Genomic DNA, 16,885 nt, shown 5'->3' on the forward strand with positions numbered 1-16,885 from the left:
CATCGATGATTGCATCGAGCGTGGCCCGAGGGTGCTGATGCAGTCGACGACCTCACAGCGGTCTCTTGTTATGTGATGATGGCCTTCAATTCTCCGGATGGTGTCGTCCCCAAAACTGAGGACAGGTTGGAGCATGCATGGCATGGCAATTGTGGCCGTAAGGCGAAGCAGGCCGTAGCAGAAATGCAGGTACCATGGAGGAGTCAATGACGCTCCTACAATATTTCTCCATGATGCGCGCTAGTTTCGAAACGCATGAAGAAGCGGCTTAACGTGCATTATTATTAAACACATGGAAAGTGAGGCCGAGCCGACGCTACCATTGTTTTTTTCGGCTCTCCGAGTGCTCTGGACCAATCATAGCACATGATAGGACGCAGGACCCTCCAGGGCCAAGCACTTTTTTTAACACGTAATTGACTCGGTACGCCGAGATCAATGACCGTCATGGTCAAGTTAAAGATCCAATGTGCAAGTGTACATTAGACTGGAACTCTTTCCTGTCAAGCACAGTTTGCATATTGACTTGTCACGACATTGCCTCAAATTCGGCGTCTTCCCGCGGTCCCGTTCCGACAGACTCGCTGTTCTAAAGCGGGAGGCGGCTCTACAAACCGTCTATTTGTAAGCGCCACTCCTTTCAACACACCGTCGGCACGGCGCAACAGGACCCGAATGAGGTCAACCACTCTTGCTCCATTTTGAGCCTCGTTGGCCCTGGGACTGTCTACGGATGGCATTGAGAAACAAGGGATAAGGATTACTTGCGCCCCTGACAATTTACAAATATCTCGGCTTAGCTTAGCGTTGTAACCTCGTACGGATTCCCTTTTCTGCGACAACACATGAGCATAGAACGGGCGTGAACAGGAAGTTTGGGATTTCTTGAGGCATCAGCCACACTTTCCTCCGTCTTCCCAACGCGGGGTCCGTCGCCTCAAACAGTCAAGATGACGGAAAACTGCCACGCAGAACGCCGGCCCATCCAGACCAGTGCCGTGATAGTACTTGGCGCAAGACAAAGACCGGCTCTTCCACCACCATCCCCACCAACACCATGTGCCTCGCCGTCAGACCAAGCCCTAGTCGATCCAACAGAACCATTCAGCCTAGAGGATCAGGAGCGGGAGAGGCAGCATGAACAGCAATCTGCTCAAAATAGCCATCAACAATGCCCTCTGGAATCGCCGTCCAAGGAAACCCGTCTCCGCCGCGGCTTACACGTCCTAAACACGGAAGCATTGGCATTGGCTGCCCTTGCCAAGTTGTATGAAACAGACTCAACGGCCCGTGAAGGGTTTGACAAAGCTGTCCAGGTGATTACACGCCAAGCTTTGACCAGCGGAAAGCTCATTGTGATTGGTGTCGGGAAGTCGGGTCATATTGGCAAGAAACTTGTCGCCACGTTGCAAAGTCTAGATATACGCGCCGTCTTCCTGCATCCAACCGAGGCGTTGCATGGAGACCTGGGTATAATTGACGCCCACGACACACTACTCTTCATCACCTTTTCCGGAAAGACACAGGAACTGATGCTGATGCTGCCACACTTGGACGATACATTGCCAACCATCCTGCTCACATCCCATACTCACCGTGATACGTGCGAATTCATCAAGCGGCGTCCGAGAACCATTCTGTTACCGGCTCCTATCCCTGAAAGCGAGCAGGCATCCTTTGGGGTTTCTGCACCATCGACATCGACAACCGCCGCGCTGGCACTTGGGGATGCCTTGGCTATTACCGTTGCCAACGAGATTCATCATAATGTGTCTGCAGCATTCGCAAAGAATCACCCAGGAGGTGCCATTGGCGCGGCAGCAGCAGCGACGGCGGAATCGCCGCAAATACTGGGACACATTTGCGTCCCAATAGCGGACATCCCTCTGCTTGAAGGACTTGGGCTCTCCTCAAAGGCCACAGGCATTGATCTGCTTCGAGCAGGATTCGGCTCCAAATCCGGCTGGGTGAGGATGGAAGACAAGATTGCGGCGCCCAGTAGAATAAGAAGCATTAGCAACACTGGTATGAGCCAGACCCTTGGAGAGTTGCCAAACATGTTCGTATCTCGCCACGACATGATTGTCATGTCGTCCGACACGACAATTCACCAAGCAGGCAACATGATCCGGACGGCCCGACGAGACGACGCTGAAGATGTGTCTTGCGTAACCGAAACCATTGTTTGCGTCACGGACGGGGAGAATGTCATTGGGATGGTGGAAGCATGCCATCTTCTCGAGGTTTCACAACATCAGCAGTAGCCGCTCTGGTTTGTCACGCGCGCATAAGCTAGTGCAGAAAACCGGAAGTTTTTATGTTAAGAGGTTTTTTTTTTTTTTTTTTTTGCTAGGTGGTTACATATTCGACAGCATTTGCATTTTCGTTTGGCAGGATAGCCGGCCCTTTTGAGAGGAGCGGATGTTCATTTCATGCATGCATTGCAGAGGAAAGATTAGACGCCAAGGTGAAGTAACATGTTTGAATGACAAAACCGCGGGCAACAAAAGCAGAAGGGTAGGGGACATGGCAATATATTGAAGCTAAGAAGATTTGTGATTGGACATGATGAGTTCAGCTCCCATGCATGTCCGTCTCCAACTGCCAGATTTGTAACGAGGTCTCGTCAGAAGGCTGCGCCGGACCAAATATCTTCAGTCCCTTTGGAAGCACGCAATAGCTAGTCTTTTCCGTACCGACCTGACGAGAAAATATATTGGTACCTGCGGATCCAAAGTCGGTAGCCGTCTATGGATGAGAAAGCCGGTACTCCTTGCTGGAGAGCAGTTTGCCGAAATATTCCAACCGGCGAGATAGCGGACAGGAAATATTGCAAGCGACAGCGGAGGAGCTACCTACTTAAGTAAATAACTGGGTAGTTTACGGCGTACTACTACCTCGGTGGTTCACGGTGGGTTGTTGTTCGATGTCGCATGTCCCGCCTGATGTAATTCTGCGAGGATCGGCCTCAAACCAAAGCTCACGCCGAAGGCTTGGCGTTGCCCCGGTCCGAGTGTGCACGTTCGTTCAGGGATTAGAGCTGTCTCTTGTCATAAATGACAGCGGAATTGCATGTCGGGCCTGTTAGCTGTATCTCGAGAGTACCATTCAGGTTACATCTGCGCCTTGATAATTCGATTGTTGGGTTGCATTGCGAGTCCTTGGCTACCCCGTACGCCAAAAGGTGACTGGTTTCTATTCTGGTACGTATGAAGCCGTATAGTTGCTGTCTCGGTTTTTCTGCAAAAATCCTCAATGCAAGAAACTTTTACAGCTGCACGGTTTCCACGTCTTGGCAATCTTGCATCGGGTCTCGACCCCACACGCCCTGTTGGTGCTGCGAAAGATATGAAAAAAAAAAAAAAAAGAAAGGAGAAAAAGGACGAGTTGGAAGTTCGCATTGTCTGTCACTCACTCGGGGCACGCGAGTGGGCCATGTGACCACTTGCCGTTTCCATCCAGCCTCAAATTTGCACACCAGTGAGACAAGTGGATAGCCAGTGGAGACTGGCTCCGGGGGTTGATATTCCGCACATGGTAGAAAACAAAAAAGCCTTTTATTTCAGCAATCTTGATCAAGACTATCGATGTGGCAATAGCCGTCCTTGTACCCGGACCCTCCTCCACTGGCTCTCCGTTCCTCGGGTGACTGAGATGGCTATCGCCGGCGGAGTCACGGCCAACTTTTTCGGTGACGGGCTTGAACTGGAACCTGCCAGCCTGTCAAAAGTCATGCGCCTTGCATGCTGTGTTACTACACGCAATGCCCATCAGAAGCAGTTCATTTGAGGAAACTCCTCACGCGACACATGCCGCTGCCGCTGCCGCCGCCGACTTGGATGGACGTCTAGAGGCCGGACTCCCACCGAGTTGGCCTTCTTGTCTGCCTTTACTTCTTCTCTTCGCCCGCGCAGCCGTTGGCATGTAGGTATGAGAAACCTAGTTGGGCTGGGGAGGACGGCATACGTGCATTGTCACGGTACTGGTGGATTCGAGCCAGTACGATACTCCGTACGTATACCAACCCTTCAAAAAGGCCATGCGTCAACACGGGGATCTAGACCTCAGGGGGTCTTTGAACCACTTGGTCTACGGTTCCATCATCTGGAAAAGCGGCTGCTTTCTCGGCCCCTCTCCGGCGTGGTGATTTATCCTCAACAGGCAATGCTCCTTAGCGACTTACAGGAGTTGCTGTAATTAGGTCTAATGTAAGTCTTCCCAGCGCATAGTAGTAGATTGGATGGATGTGGACGTCAGGATACTCCGCACTTCCATCTGTAAACGGCGAGTTATGCCGAGACGGGACAGATGTCGCGAGGCGCAGAACTAAACATTCGGCAAGTTCCCTTTAGCCCTGACTGAAGGTTTCGGAGCCAGTCACTTCCCGACATGATGGGAGAGTGGCGTAGAGAATCTGCTCTAATTTCCATCCTGTGGGTGCCTCTTTCGCCGGCTACCGATATAGGGAAGAGTTCAAATGTTTCCAACACTTTTGTATGTAACTGATGACCCGCCACTATCAGCCAAGCAAGCAATGGGTGGCTGGCTCCAGGCGTGCAGTAGTCTGGGTGGTGGATATAAGGCATGTTGAACGGCCAGTCAAAAACGCCAATTGCTTGACAAACCAACGACACATTGGGTGGTCTCTCGTAGATCTCATGGTTAGATCGTCGAATTTGGACTGATGCAGTTTCACAGGCACGCGACAGACTGCCGTAACTGTAGCGGCTGACTAACCGGTTCGGCCATTGCTTGAGGTGTCGTACGTCACCGACATTGTTGCGACATCTCTCCTGAGAAGTCGAGCTATGATGCGAGATTTGACATGTCTCCTGCAAAGGCAGAAAGTAGGGGTTCTCGGTGGAGGGTATTCCACATAAATGGGCCACGGCCCCTTTGCCACGCAATCGCCGCTGATCTCGATACGCTGTATGAAGGGTCTTCTGGAATAATTTGACGGATCTTGTCGTCCATGGAGATACATGGCTTCGAACTCTCTCTCTCTTTCTCCTCAAATAAAGAATAAAGAATTAAGAAAAGGCAGAGAGAAGGAAAGCAAAGTGTAGAATAAAGAGGAATATGCAAAAGCGTCCAGATATGCCCCGCAAACTAATTATCCTGACGAGTCTTCATGATATATTGCGTAATGCTGTCGCACGCGGGGGGGCAAGCCAAGCTGTTGGCCGAGTCCGGGGAACACCTCGGACCAAAGACATCTTTTCAACACCCGAGGGAGCTACGAGAAACCTGGAAGCTGCCTGGTCAGATAAAGGCCCAACAACTTCCGCCTACGTATTATCTGCTTCCCAGTCCAAAATAAATAAATAAATAATAAGTTCCATAGGTCGAAGGCTCGCGGGGCGTCTTTTTCATCGTGTGATGCGGGGAAGATTTAGGTTGCGTTTGGCATGATCATACGCATACAAGCAGGAGTACTAGTTGCAAAACAACAGAGACTGTGTCAGTTCGTTTATGGGGCCATGTACGTGTCCGAATTCTTATCGTGGCCGTATGAAAGTGTTTGAGGCTAATTGGACGAGGTCATTGCAGGTGGTGGGAGCGTGGTCTTCATTGGGAGGCAACTCCCCCCTACGGCGTAAGGTTTCGGGATACGGTCTTTATCTGCTGCTGCAGATAACATTGCGTCGTCTCTTTGGCAGGGGTGGGCAGTGTAAGTGCCCACGAAGCCATGGGGGTGTTGATAGTTCGCACTTCTTGAAAAAGGAAGCTGCATCGTAGGGTCGTCTGATGGCTGCGGCGAGGCAATGGTCTGGACAATCAAAGATTCATCGATGGTGTCGTGTTTCTCCTCTGTAACTCCTGGTCAGAATCATCTGGTATTATTCGTATTGGTTCTTCTTTGCACTCTAAAATCATTAAATAAGGCTCGGGCATTACGAAACTAGGAGGTCTAGCGTTAGGGTCGGCGTTTCTAATGTGGGCAAAACCCTGTGGAGCTGGCATAGTTGGTCAACTAGTTACCAACCAAAAGTTGATTCTAGATTGGTGGCTGGTGGGGGCCACCACAAAAGGATTGATTAACTTAAGATAGATTGACCTGTTCGGCGGGTTTCTGTGGCTCTCTGTGGCTCTCCGCAGCCTGGAACTGGCACTGGCTTGCCGGGACCCTTGCTCACGATCGGTTGAACAACGGCATGGCCTTGGAACTCCACTGAAGAATTGATTGAGGCGCGAGTTTGCGAGGACATCGAGGATTGAAGGATACCAGACCAAAAATGACAGCAGGCCCGCCGTACCATTGGCAGCGGGTACGATGGAGCTCTGTGGTATGTTGGGACTCGTGGGTGGGAGGGATTGGTAATTGAGGCTGCACCGGTTGCTGGTTTAGAGGAAAGGGACATCTGGAGGAGGCAGAGGAAGACGAACTACTCCGAGGAAGGCACGTTCGGGGTGGGGGGCTGTCTATTTGCAGGAGAGTACTCCGTACAGAGCAGTTGACATGTATGCCCCCTTGTATTTCACTGTATATCTTGTACGGATGCCTACATACCTAGGTACTTAGCAGATAGGTTGGATGCCGAGCACGCTCTCCAGATTGCAACGAAGTCGGCCAGGAATTTCTGGGAATTTTCAACATATGTGACTTGGCTCCAGGAGCCAGAACAAGGGAACCCATATTGATATTGTGCCATACGTACATGCATTTGTACGGAGTATGTGTGTTGGTGTGCATGGCTGTACCTGCCCGCTTGAACCTCTCAGATGCATGAGCCGGCATGCTGGGCTGCTGGGGTTCCTGTGCTGGGGTCCTGTGCTGGGGGTCCTGTGCTGGGGTCCTGTGCTGGGGTCCTTCTCGTCCACGATGGTGCTCCACTCGACCCAAGCATCATGACAACGATAACCTTTTCCCTGCCCAGTCCCCAGTTTCCAGGCGGGCGCAGCCATACAGCGTCGTCGGTTGACTGTGGCGTTCAACCGGTCGACCAGACAGAGTCTAGACACTGGGCCCAGAGACGGACACTGGACAGAGCACCCTACGCATGTGTCTGGGACTATTGTCGTGACGCAGGACCTGGACCTTGACTGCTGAGGTGACGGAATGCCTTTCAGAGTGATGATGATGATGAGAGAGAGAAATTGCCTGGGGCTCCTTTGGCCCTCCGCCGCCTTCGGCGTGGCCATGCACGGTGCCGTGACCGTCTGCTATCATTGCCTTTGCCATGACCTGCCTAGGCTAAGTAGGTACCTGGTGGCCTAGTGCCTCGCGCTTAGTACCCAGTGCCCATTGCCTCCAGTCTGGTCCTCTGCCGGCAGTGTGCCGGTTCAGTCATCCTTATCATGACGGCCTCCGCCAACTTCCTCGCCACCCTCTTCTTTTCCAACTTGATCTCTTTATACATTTGATATATATCGCAGATTGTCTCTCGTCTTGCTTGCTCCCATACCAACTCATCCAGACCCTTCCTTTTACCTGCGACCATTCAGCGTCTTGCATTCCGGACCCTGCTGTTACCGCGCCGTCTTTTATTTTGCTGTCTCACCAACGGGCTCCCGAGAAACACCAGACCGATTTGAACCATTGATTTGCCTGTTACGCCCATTGCCATCGAACATATATTCAGCACACGGGGCCGGCTCTTGGCTCTTGGCTCTTTGTCCCTTTTGAGATTGTCTGGTTCTTGCTGCTGCGCAGACAGGCTCCGGTTGCTCCGGTTCGACAACATTGGCGGCCATCGCAGCGAATTGCGGCGACCTGCATTTGCATCAGCTCTGACATCAACACTGGGCCCAACAGATAGTCACGGCTTGCTGGGTTCAAACTTTGTCCAACCACGCGGGATGCAATAACACAACCTTGCCCACCACAACAGTACTGGCCGCAATTACCAGTTAGCAAGAGGAATGAAATACGGGCAACAGTTGGAGCGCGAGTCTGTTCCAGAATGGAGCCTCTGTAAGTGCTGTTCCATACGTCCGTTCTTGCATCATTCAGCCTGTGCCGCCTCCGCCTCCGCCATTGAGCATCGCGGACTGCTACAACTCGGACTGCGACTGCGACTGCAATGTGCATCGTGCATCGCGGGTCGAGCCATGGCAAGTGCAGCCCTCGCAACTGCCTGAGCTGCCTGTGCCAACCACCTCCCCTCTCCCACCTTGCTACATCCATGACATGGTCGCCTTCAAACTTTCACCAAACTCTCACAGCCCTCCCTCCCATGTGTGGCCCCCTCCAACCCCAGAGTCTGCGCATTACTGTTGCAATTTCTGCCGATCGTTTCCTGTCGCACAATTCCTCCTATGCTGACACTACTGCCTCTTGTTGCGCCTCATTTAGACAATCTCGACTACAATTCTCTGAAACACGAGATCAAGGTACACACTACGCGGGACCAGGCCACCGCCATTGCTATTCCGGGGCATCAAGACGCTACCCTGAAGAAGTTCGAGGACAATCTGTATGGCGAATTATGCCGCCAGCATGATAGGGTGGACCTCTTCATCACCAGTAAGGCGGATGAAATTTCGAGGCGTTTAGGTGAGTCCCTTTCTTTGCTCGTGGTTGGAATTGGCGTACAAGCACCACGTACCGTTCATTTTGCTCATTGAGACTTTCTACCTCCTGTAGAACATCTCGCTAGTCAGATTCAGCGCTGGATTACCAAGTACTCTGAAGCAAACGACTCTACCATCTCGTTGAAACGGCAACGAAGGTTTGCCAGGTACGAACGGGAACTTTTACGTTGTGGCGAGGAAATCCATGGGTTGTCACGGTTTGCCAGTGCTCAAGTAGTCGCCTTTCGAAAGATACTTAAGAAGTACAAGGTATGGGTGCACAGTGTTTAACTAGCCTTTTTCTTTTTCGTGTACTTTGTCTACAGCAACTTCCCAACTAACACAGTATGCAAATACAGAAATGGACAGGATCAGTAACGTTGTCCGCTCGCTTCAATGGAAACATTCTTGGTGACCCAAAGAGCTTTACAAAACGCACATTCGAGCACCTCCAAAGCCGTCATGATGAAATACTCGCTACTCTACTGGCGGTAACTCCCCACTTCAGCGAACCTAGTTCGCCTGAATCTCATGGGCATGCGGCACCAGAACCAGCCTCACCCGAGCAGAGCCGCCCTCGGCATGTAGATTTCGAACCGCTTCCCGCTGCGAAAATTGACTCGCCGGTTAAGTACTGGAACGAGTATGATGATGGCAGCGAGGCAGGAGGGCCTGAAGAAGAATATGCCATTTATATCAACCCTGAAGAGGATACCGGGTTTCCTGGCTTTGCATATGTGAATGCCTTGTTGTCGTTGCCGTATGAAAAAGCAAAGCAATGGTTCAAATCTAGGCGGCCTAGCCACGAGACCCGACCTCTTCTTGCTTCAGAGCTGAGTAGCCAAGGCAGTTTGGGATACGCATCCACTGCCGTCAACACGGATTCGGAAGAGGAAGGGTATGCTAGTTCGGATGGATATCCTCAACTCGGTTATGCCACGCATTATGCTTTGCCAAGCATCAGCGAGCAGAAGATTCAAAGATATAGAGAAAAAGCACTCATGTGGGGCACCCTTGGTTGCTTCGTGGCGTCGTTTGCACTGCTTGGCATCGCCAGTGTGCTGATTCTAACTGGGAAACGCAAGCTTCGCGTTGAAGTTGATGCCGGTGTGACGGTAGGTGTTATGGTCAGTCTGTTCTGCGCCGGGTCGGGACTGGGCATGACGCTCTATCGCCGAGACCGGCTGTCCATCGCATACAAACTGACGGTGTCGAGTGCGTTTGTTGCATCGTGTATTCTGAATGGTATGCTCCTTGTTCTGGTCATGGGCAATGCGCCGTGAATTGCAGGAATTCGTTACATGTGTATGTTGAACAAGTTGGGCCTGTGTTTGGCGAGGGCCTTGATCTCATCCCTGTCATCTTTGCGATATACCGGCGTTTTGGAATTGGACGATGAAATTGGCACAGAGGCAGCCTTGGTCTCTTTTTTGTTGAGTCGGATATTGGATACTGCATCCTCCAGGCGTACATATGGAGGGGACTCTTTGGCTAAGGAGGCCATGAGTCCATGACGATTAATATCGATACCTTAGATATACCGAAGGGTACGAGGATAAATACAAAGAAATTGAAGATGAATCTTTTCAAGGACCAGTTGGTTGATAGCTTGGGAGGGGATAACTCTCGACGGAGTAGACTTCAATAGACCTACCTACTAGGTCTAAGTAGGCAGACACCTAGGTAGTTATATATGTGCGTGTGTATGTTGTATGTATATATATTTCTTGATGATGTTGTCAGCAAGTCCAACTCCTCATCAAAGACACGCCGTGCCACGCCACGCCATCAAACAAACGTGCCGGGCTGACGAAAGCCCAGTGACAGCATTACGCATCGCCACGTACCGGCATTTGATTTCCCATATCACTACTCCGTACTCTGCAAACTACACGTCGACCCCAGCGGGTACTCCAGCCGACGAATTTCCCCCTCCCCCACAAAAAAAAAAAAAAAACACGTCATGCCGCAGCCCGAGAGAGATGGCTGTTTTTACGCCCACTAGCACGTCATGGCAACTTGAGGAGGCTTTTTGTGTAAAGACATGTCTACCGGCATGGGCATGCACCCTGCGTTTTAGAGACGAGTTATGCTTAAATCCTGGGAGCCGAGCGCCGAGCGTGCAGCCGAGAGCCGAGTCGCAACAACTCCCGCAGCATGGTACACTTGTCACGACCGCGGAAACATTGGCGTCTGACTGTAGGCTTGTGAATACGTGGGCTTCTCGATTGAAGGATGGGCCGGTTTCGTTTGCCCCCGATGACTTGCCTTTTCGGAATCACTTGTTGATTTTCCGCGCATGTAGACGAGTCGTTTATTTGACTCGGGCGATGAAGCAACGTCGAGCTCGAGTGTGGGGAGAGCGCTACGGTTAGCATGGTTCGCCACCTAGTATTACGACAAGTTTCCCCCCCTCATGATGGCCCTTTTCTTTTTTCTTATGAGATGCAGTGGCTCAACGCTGGTGACTCGCATACACCGTGGTTCTTCTTGATAGTGCTTGCTGGCTTGCTGGCTTGCTTGCTTGCTTGTTAGTCGTGGCCCTTCCGGGGGGATACCACCTGCGCACCGTGACGGGCCTGTACCTCGCGGGCTGTGGGCACGACGGCCTCCTGAACCTCATGTTCGCCCCGGGCCTTTGTGTACCGGCTCTTTCGGAGGCGCTGGTGGACGCGCGGCTGACCGTTGTTGCTGGTGGACGAGACGCTCGGCGTGCCGGTGGGTGTCGCCGCGTACGTACGTGCTTTTCCTCTTTTGTCGTGGCTGGAAGCTTTTTTTTTTTTTTGGCGCAGTACTGACAAACGGACGGGACGGGACGGGGACGTGTAGATGCTTGGATCGCGCCGCAAAGAGGCCTGGTACCTGTCCACGCTGTGTGTTCACCCCGTCTACCAGGGCCAGCGGCTGGGCAGGGCGCCCGCCCAGGAGGGCCTCGAGCTGGTGGACGAGGCCGGCAGTGCTTCGTACTTGGTTGGGCTGAGGAGCGTGGGAGCGTTTTACCCCAAGTACGGCTTGGGTGGGTGGGAGTGTCATGTTTCGGGAGTAGGGTAGGACATGTCGAGGCGTGCCGTCTGTCCCTGGGCATAACTTTGCGAGTTGCATACGATAGAGAGCTGCTTTCTTAATTGTGTTCTTTCGAGTGACATCGAGGCATGGCGCATCATCTTGATATATCGCTTCGCGTATTAGTTACATAATTATCTAGGCTATGTATATATATTTGCCACCAGAATCAAAAAACCAGCAGACTTCCTCTCAAAAAACACACCGTGTGTTGGTCATAACTCATCTCGTCCTCTTGGACTGATGTCTCCTGCTTCCGGTACTTCAGATTGTGATCCGGAGTCTTTCCATTCGCCGTGAACCCCCCCCAAGCTAATTGACTGCTTTTGTGGCCTGCGACTCGAGTTTGACTGGTTAACTCTAGTCGCGCGGCTCCTGATGTAAGAGGAATCATTGGTACTGTCATTACCCCCGATGCCATTGTACAGGGCAGATAGGATGCGAACTTTGGGGGGGGAAAAATAAAAAGAAAGCTAATAGCAACACAAGTCTAAAGGAATGTCTAGTCAACGACCAGGCCGTATCTTGTGGACACCGTACGCCACAATGCAAAGGACAGAAGAGCGAGCTTGTATAAAACAATTAATAGTGTTGGTACAAGGTCAGGCAATTAGCCGACCAGCTGCCAATTGAGAGCTAATTGGAGATTCATGCTGATCGCAGCCCTGAGGTTCGCTTAGGCTCAGGATACACCGACATGCCGTTCTTGGCGTCACCGAGAACACCATTGTGAGGAGGCATTCCCGCGTGGAGAGGGCAGCCATAGCTTGGGCCGTGGGCATATGAATACTGATTATGAAGATTGGGAAGAGGGGGGGCTGGATGTGCATAAGTTGAGTCCCAAACAGGCTTTCCATCATAATGGTGGTGCCGCAAGTCACCTTCAGCATAACTCTGAGGGCCATGATGTCCAGCATCATACATCGCTGGGGGTGGCACCTGTCTATTCGCTTCGTATCTGACATGTTCCATGGTGTGACCGTTGCCTGAGCTAGACGGTCGACCCAACATAGGGACCGCTCGCCTTCCTGGGGTATAGGCGCTAGCAGATCTCTGATGCATAGGTCGTGATGATGCACGCGTATGAGACCTCGCCCCTGATAGAGGGCTTTCATGGCGCGGATGTGAGATACAAGTGCTGTTTATCTGCGCCGTAATCGAAGGCAGCATGGGAGGAGAGCTTGGACTGCTCTGGCTACCAGAGAAGTGCACTGGCATCCGTCCATAGCCAGGCGCTTTGTGATGCTGATAATATGGCTCAGGAGCATACTCGGATTCCGGAGGAACGCAGCTGTAAGATGCTACACGGCCATGGCCTTGCACTGGGTGTGTGTGTTCAAACCTCCCATTGCTGGCGTTATGAGCGTAGGGATTGTGATAGTCAATCGGCTGAATCTTGGGCACAACATTTTGAGCGCGCGGGGGACCCTCGGATCCAGCCAAGTACGAAGACGCGGTGTAAGGGTTTGAAGGCCCGGCGAAAAAGGATGCAGCTCGACCGGTTCGCGGTCGTTTCCCCGAAGGACTAACCACACCTTCAGCATCGTATCCGCCGTCGTGGACATAGCCCGCATAGCCCATGTCATGGTACACCGGGCCCGGTTGAGTCATGACTTGGAAGTCGGGTGCCTTTCGTTTCGGTGTCTTTGTCACTGATGTTGCACTGTTCTGTCTTCGTTGACGAGCTGATTTGGTCGTCTCCTTGTCCTTGTCGTCGCCCACAATATCCGGCAAGAATTCAATCTCGGGCACCTGTGTCAAGATACCACTCTTGATTTCTTTGCGAAGGCGTCCCGCAATCTTGAACATGCGTTCAGTATCGTAACCCTCACCTAGCTCTTCGATGATCCAGGCAGGGATGTGGCCCGTCCCTACTTCGGGTAGCTCTGTCCCTCTTTCATGCCTTCTCTTATCGCCCTGAAGCCGTTTCTCTTCTCGCTTTCGGAGTGACAGAGTCCATGAGTTGATGTAAGGACCTTCTCCTGTGGCTCGATTTCGGTCGCTCCAAGCCTTCAGACGTTCGATCTGCGTCTGAACTAGCTCCATTTGAGTAATGGGGTATGTTTTGGCATTGCGATAGCGGACTCTCTGGTAGTGTTTTCGGCAATAGTATACCCACACCATTTTCGGGATCTTCAATGTGCATGTTTTGTTGCGACCAAATAAGTGAGATATAGCCTTGCGAAGTTGCGATCCAGTATCACAGTCCTCAACAAACATGCAAGCCGCTTTCCCATCGAGATCCTGGGCTTGAGTTGTGGGGGGGTTGGATGGCTTGGTACGTTGTTGATGTCCATTGGCGAGCGCTGAAGATAAAACGTCTGGAGACGAAAGAGTCCGCATCGGTTTCGGGGCAGCAACAATGGGTCTCTCATCTTGGCAATCCGTTTCACTGTTATCAGTGTTATCCAAAACGTTGTACTTAGTGCCGACCAATTCCTCGTTTTGAGGGCTGCTTTGGCCCACGGCAAGTGAGCTGGTGTCCTCTGCGATAGCCATGACCTCCCGTGGGGGAGGTAGCAGAGAGCGCGGATGCTGGGAATGTTTTCCCCGAAAATACTCAGTAGCAATTGAAGAGTCTGGCGCGGAGATGGCTCGCTTATGTGAGCTTGCTAGGCCAGGAAATCGAGGTTCTCTGGACGATGAGTCGCTTGAAGTAAAATTAGTCAAATATGTTGACAACATGGAGGCTGATAATATGCGTTGTTGATCCAGTAAAGAAAAGAAAGATAATGAATGCATATGATGGCGAATGGAAAGGGGAAACAGTTCAGGGATGTTGACGTTGCAACTTGCAAACAGAGAAAGTGGTTAAGTTCATAGGGCCTGTTGTTTCAAAGGCCCGTCATTCCCAGTTGACACGTCGGAGAATAAATACGAATAGAATGCTGCTAAATGTGAACAAAGGATGAGTGAAGAGGTATGAGATAGGCTCGAGCAATTGTTAATCCCATTCAGACATGGCAGTCACATTGACGGCGTATGTGGAAACACATGATTGTGGCGGACGGTGAGTACGTGTGTGAAGTAGTGAGTGATTCACATCACCTCAGCAGCTCATAACTGGCATCGGATCAATCCATGCCGCCAAAAAATTCGGCGTAGCTGAATCCAGCACCGTTTGCTCCCTCAGAAATCGAGCTCGATATCCTTTGTCTGCCTTTGGGGGAATGGGAAAGGGACGATGAGAGTGCAACAGAACTCAAATCTGCCTATCCACTTGAATAGAGTGCGTCCGCCTTGCTTCGATGTGCATCACAGGCAATCAACAAGGAACAGCCTGGTACTAGTGCGATGACAAGAAGAAATCACAATGACTGAACACAAAAGGCAGATATAGATCGAATCAAGAGCTGATCGACTTACCCAGTAGAAGTCCCGGTCTGAGCGGTTTTGATGGCACCTTTCATATTGAGCACGGCGTCTGATGGACTACCACTCCTTCTTGGAACATCCATCTCTCCAATTCGATTGCTAGTTGGCAGTCGGCCGCCAGACAAGTGTGGTGTTCTGTTTGCGGAGGTCGGGGTCTGATATGATTCACCGTGCGACGCCATGGCCGTCTCCAGTAATGGTAACTCCGTCAATGATGGACCGGCACTATGAATTGCACTCACTGTCGTCACAGACGATATTCTGGAATGGGACCTAGATTTCCACGAAGCATACGATGACAAGCTGCTGTGGCTATCAGAGAATTTGTGACCCATGGGTTCGCGTGTTTCTATACCCGTCTGGGAGCGTTCTTCCCAATGACTCGGCCTAAATATCACTCTGGGCGTCAGAGCAAACCGCTATCGGTGGGGGAGCAACGAAAGGCAACATTAAGTCCTTACCGGCAACTCTGCAGCCTGCTGGATGGCAGAAACGTCTGGGAGGATTCCATATCGATCGAAGCTGAGTCCATTGATCCGTGCCTTGAGTGTCGTCCAAGACCTAGAGAATCAACAGAACTGTCCGAATCGAGCACTTCGCTCCCTGAACGAAACGAAAAAATTGAACTCGAGCGAAATTCGGGTTCACTTTGCAATGGTAGTGCGTAACCTCCCGCGCTCCATGGTGTTCTGTTCTTGGTGGATATTGATTCCCAGTCTTGCTGTGGTGTTGTTCTCTCAGGCGAGGGAGTCGGTAACGAAGCTGATTTCAAGCCTCCTTGCCTGAATACTGCCGATGTTGGTGTGGTCTCTCCCTCAATCCTATCACAACCTGAAGCAGCTGATTGATTCAGCAGTGAAGTGACGTCCATCTTCCAGTCTGAAAGCATGCAAAGCGGTCAGCAGGTAGGCAGATGATATATGGATCGAAGAACGAGTCGTTTCTTGGTGCATGAATAGAAGAAAAATGCTGCCTCCAGTCCTCGTCTCAGTCTCAGTTCATTCATTAATGATGTTTAAAACAAAAGGAGCAAAGAAAAAGAGTGTGTGACCTCCCTACTTGGTCGGTCTCTCCTTTGTCTTTGTCAGGAAACACAAGCCAAGCGTTATTATTATGCTGAGGCTCCGATCAAACAGAGGCTAGTAGGAAAAAGGGCTGAGTAAAGTAAAGCCTGCAGGAAACATGAGTCGACAGTGAAGCCTGTGGTCTCGCTCTACTAGAGAGTATATGTGATCAAGATATCCGAAATGCAAAAAGACGTCCGATGTTGAAGTGGCTCGCCAATGCTATTTGATTAACATCACACTAGCAAACGAAACCAGGAAAGAACAGATTAACGGACCAAGTGTAAACATCGACAAGAGGTAGAAAGGAAAAAGCCATCAGACTTATTGATGCGATCGACGACGAGTGGATCATTCGCACTGACAGCCTCGCATCCGAGTAGATCGAAACAGCCGAAACACAGGCGTACACAATGGCATTGGGACAGAGCCCAAGAGTCGGGGTTTGAAAGCTGTGCTCACCGTTCTGTGCCGGGATAGGATGCTAGATCTTGGACGGCCCGAGCAACTTGGAATTGAGCCAAAGCTTCCAGAGACTTGGAATGAGTCTCTCTGAAACGAGGTGGCTGTGTATAAATCAGAATCAGACTGGGGCCTTCCTGTCCCCGAGTCCACTCCCAGTCAACCCAAATCCTATTTTCGTACACTTGGGAAACTGTTGCGGGCAAGTTCGAGTCAAGGGGTGTTTAGATGCATCATGAGACAAACGGTGCATCAGTCGTCCAGCACCGGGGACAGAGCCACGTCCCGGCGACTTTGATGGAAATTAGAAAGTAATGAGAGTCTGTCTCACCTTGTTTCTTCACTAAGAATACGACCACACTACGGGTAAGGGACAACAGCAAGCGGGGTGTCTGTGCTGCGAAGAG

At 51.3% G+C, this 16,885-nt stretch overlaps 4 protein-coding genes across 5 annotated transcripts; 3 read left to right on the plus strand and 1 right to left on the minus strand.

Annotated features, from left to right (window-relative positions):
- Nucleotides 1-950: 950 nt before the first annotated feature.
- On the plus strand, nt 951-2,264 carry J3458_005619 (uncharacterized protein; the record flags this gene model as incomplete). The annotated part of the gene is made up of 1 exon (XM_007812000.1): nt 951-2,264. One exon carries the CDS (start codon nt 951-953, stop codon nt 2,262-2,264), a length of 1,314 nt encoding a protein of 437 aa, XP_007810191.1.
- A 4,924-nt stretch (nt 2,265-7,188) lies between these two features.
- On the plus strand, nt 7,189-10,122 carry J3458_005620 (uncharacterized protein). 2 transcript variants are annotated; one of them, XM_066118903.1, is made up of 4 exons: nt 7,189-7,915; nt 8,297-8,497; nt 8,588-8,784; nt 8,874-10,122. In XM_066118903.1, exons 1-4 carry the CDS (start codon nt 7,864-7,866, stop codon nt 9,795-9,797), a joined length of 1,374 nt encoding a protein of 457 aa, XP_065976425.1. In that variant the 5' UTR covers nt 7,189-7,863; the 3' UTR covers nt 9,798-10,122. The 2 variants fall into 2 exon arrangements, with proteins under 2 accessions (XP_065976425.1, XP_065976426.1); XM_066118904.1 differs by having other exon boundaries at nt 7,189-8,497.
- A 163-nt stretch (nt 10,123-10,285) lies between these two features.
- Nucleotides 10,286-16,781, minus strand: J3458_005622 (uncharacterized protein). Its single transcript, XM_066118906.1, has 4 exons — nt 16,004-16,781; nt 15,414-15,921; nt 14,944-15,339; nt 10,286-14,227 (listed from the first exon to the last, which is right to left on the minus strand). The coding sequence occupies exons 2-4, from the start codon at nt 15,839-15,841 to the stop codon at nt 12,226-12,228; spliced, it is 2,826 nt and encodes a 941-aa protein (XP_065976427.1). The 5' UTR covers nt 15,842-15,921; nt 16,004-16,781; the 3' UTR covers nt 10,286-12,225.
- J3458_005621 (uncharacterized protein) lies at nt 11,344-11,565 on the plus strand (the record flags this gene model as incomplete). The annotated part of the gene is made up of 1 exon (XM_066118905.1): nt 11,344-11,565. The coding sequence occupies one exon, from the start codon at nt 11,344-11,346 to the stop codon at nt 11,563-11,565; it is 222 nt and encodes a 73-aa protein (XP_065976428.1).
- Nucleotides 16,782-16,885: the final 104 nt, after the last annotated feature.

The sequence above is a fragment of the Metarhizium acridum genome (assembly GCF_019434415.1).
Source record: "Metarhizium acridum strain ARSEF 324 chromosome Unknown scaffold_31, whole genome shotgun sequence".
NCBI lineage: Eukaryota > Fungi > Ascomycota > Sordariomycetes > Hypocreales > Clavicipitaceae > Metarhizium > Metarhizium acridum.

Coding starts and splice junctions, on each gene's coding strand:
- J3458_005620 (XM_066118903.1), top strand. CDS start 7,864: ATGAAATACGGGCAACAGTTGGAGCGCGAGTCTGTTCCAGAATGGAGC. Junction 7,916..8,296: donor TGTTCCAGAATGGAGCCTCT/GTAAGTGCTGTT, acceptor CGCCTCATTTAG/ACAATCTCGACTACAATTCT. Junction 8,498..8,587: donor TGAAATTTCGAGGCGTTTAG/GTGAGTCCCTTT, acceptor TACCTCCTGTAG/AACATCTCGCTAGTCAGATT.
- J3458_005622 (XM_066118906.1), bottom strand. CDS start 15,841: ATGCTTTCAGACTGGAAGATGGACGTCACTTCACTGCTGAATCAATCA. Junction 15,340..15,413: donor AGCAGGCTGCAGAGTTGCCG/GTAAGGACTTAA, acceptor AGTGATATTTAG/GCCGAGTCATTGGGAAGAAC. Junction 14,228..14,943: donor CAGACCGGGACTTCTACTGG/GTAAGTCGATCA, acceptor TTTTACTTCAAG/CGACTCATCGTCCAGAGAAC.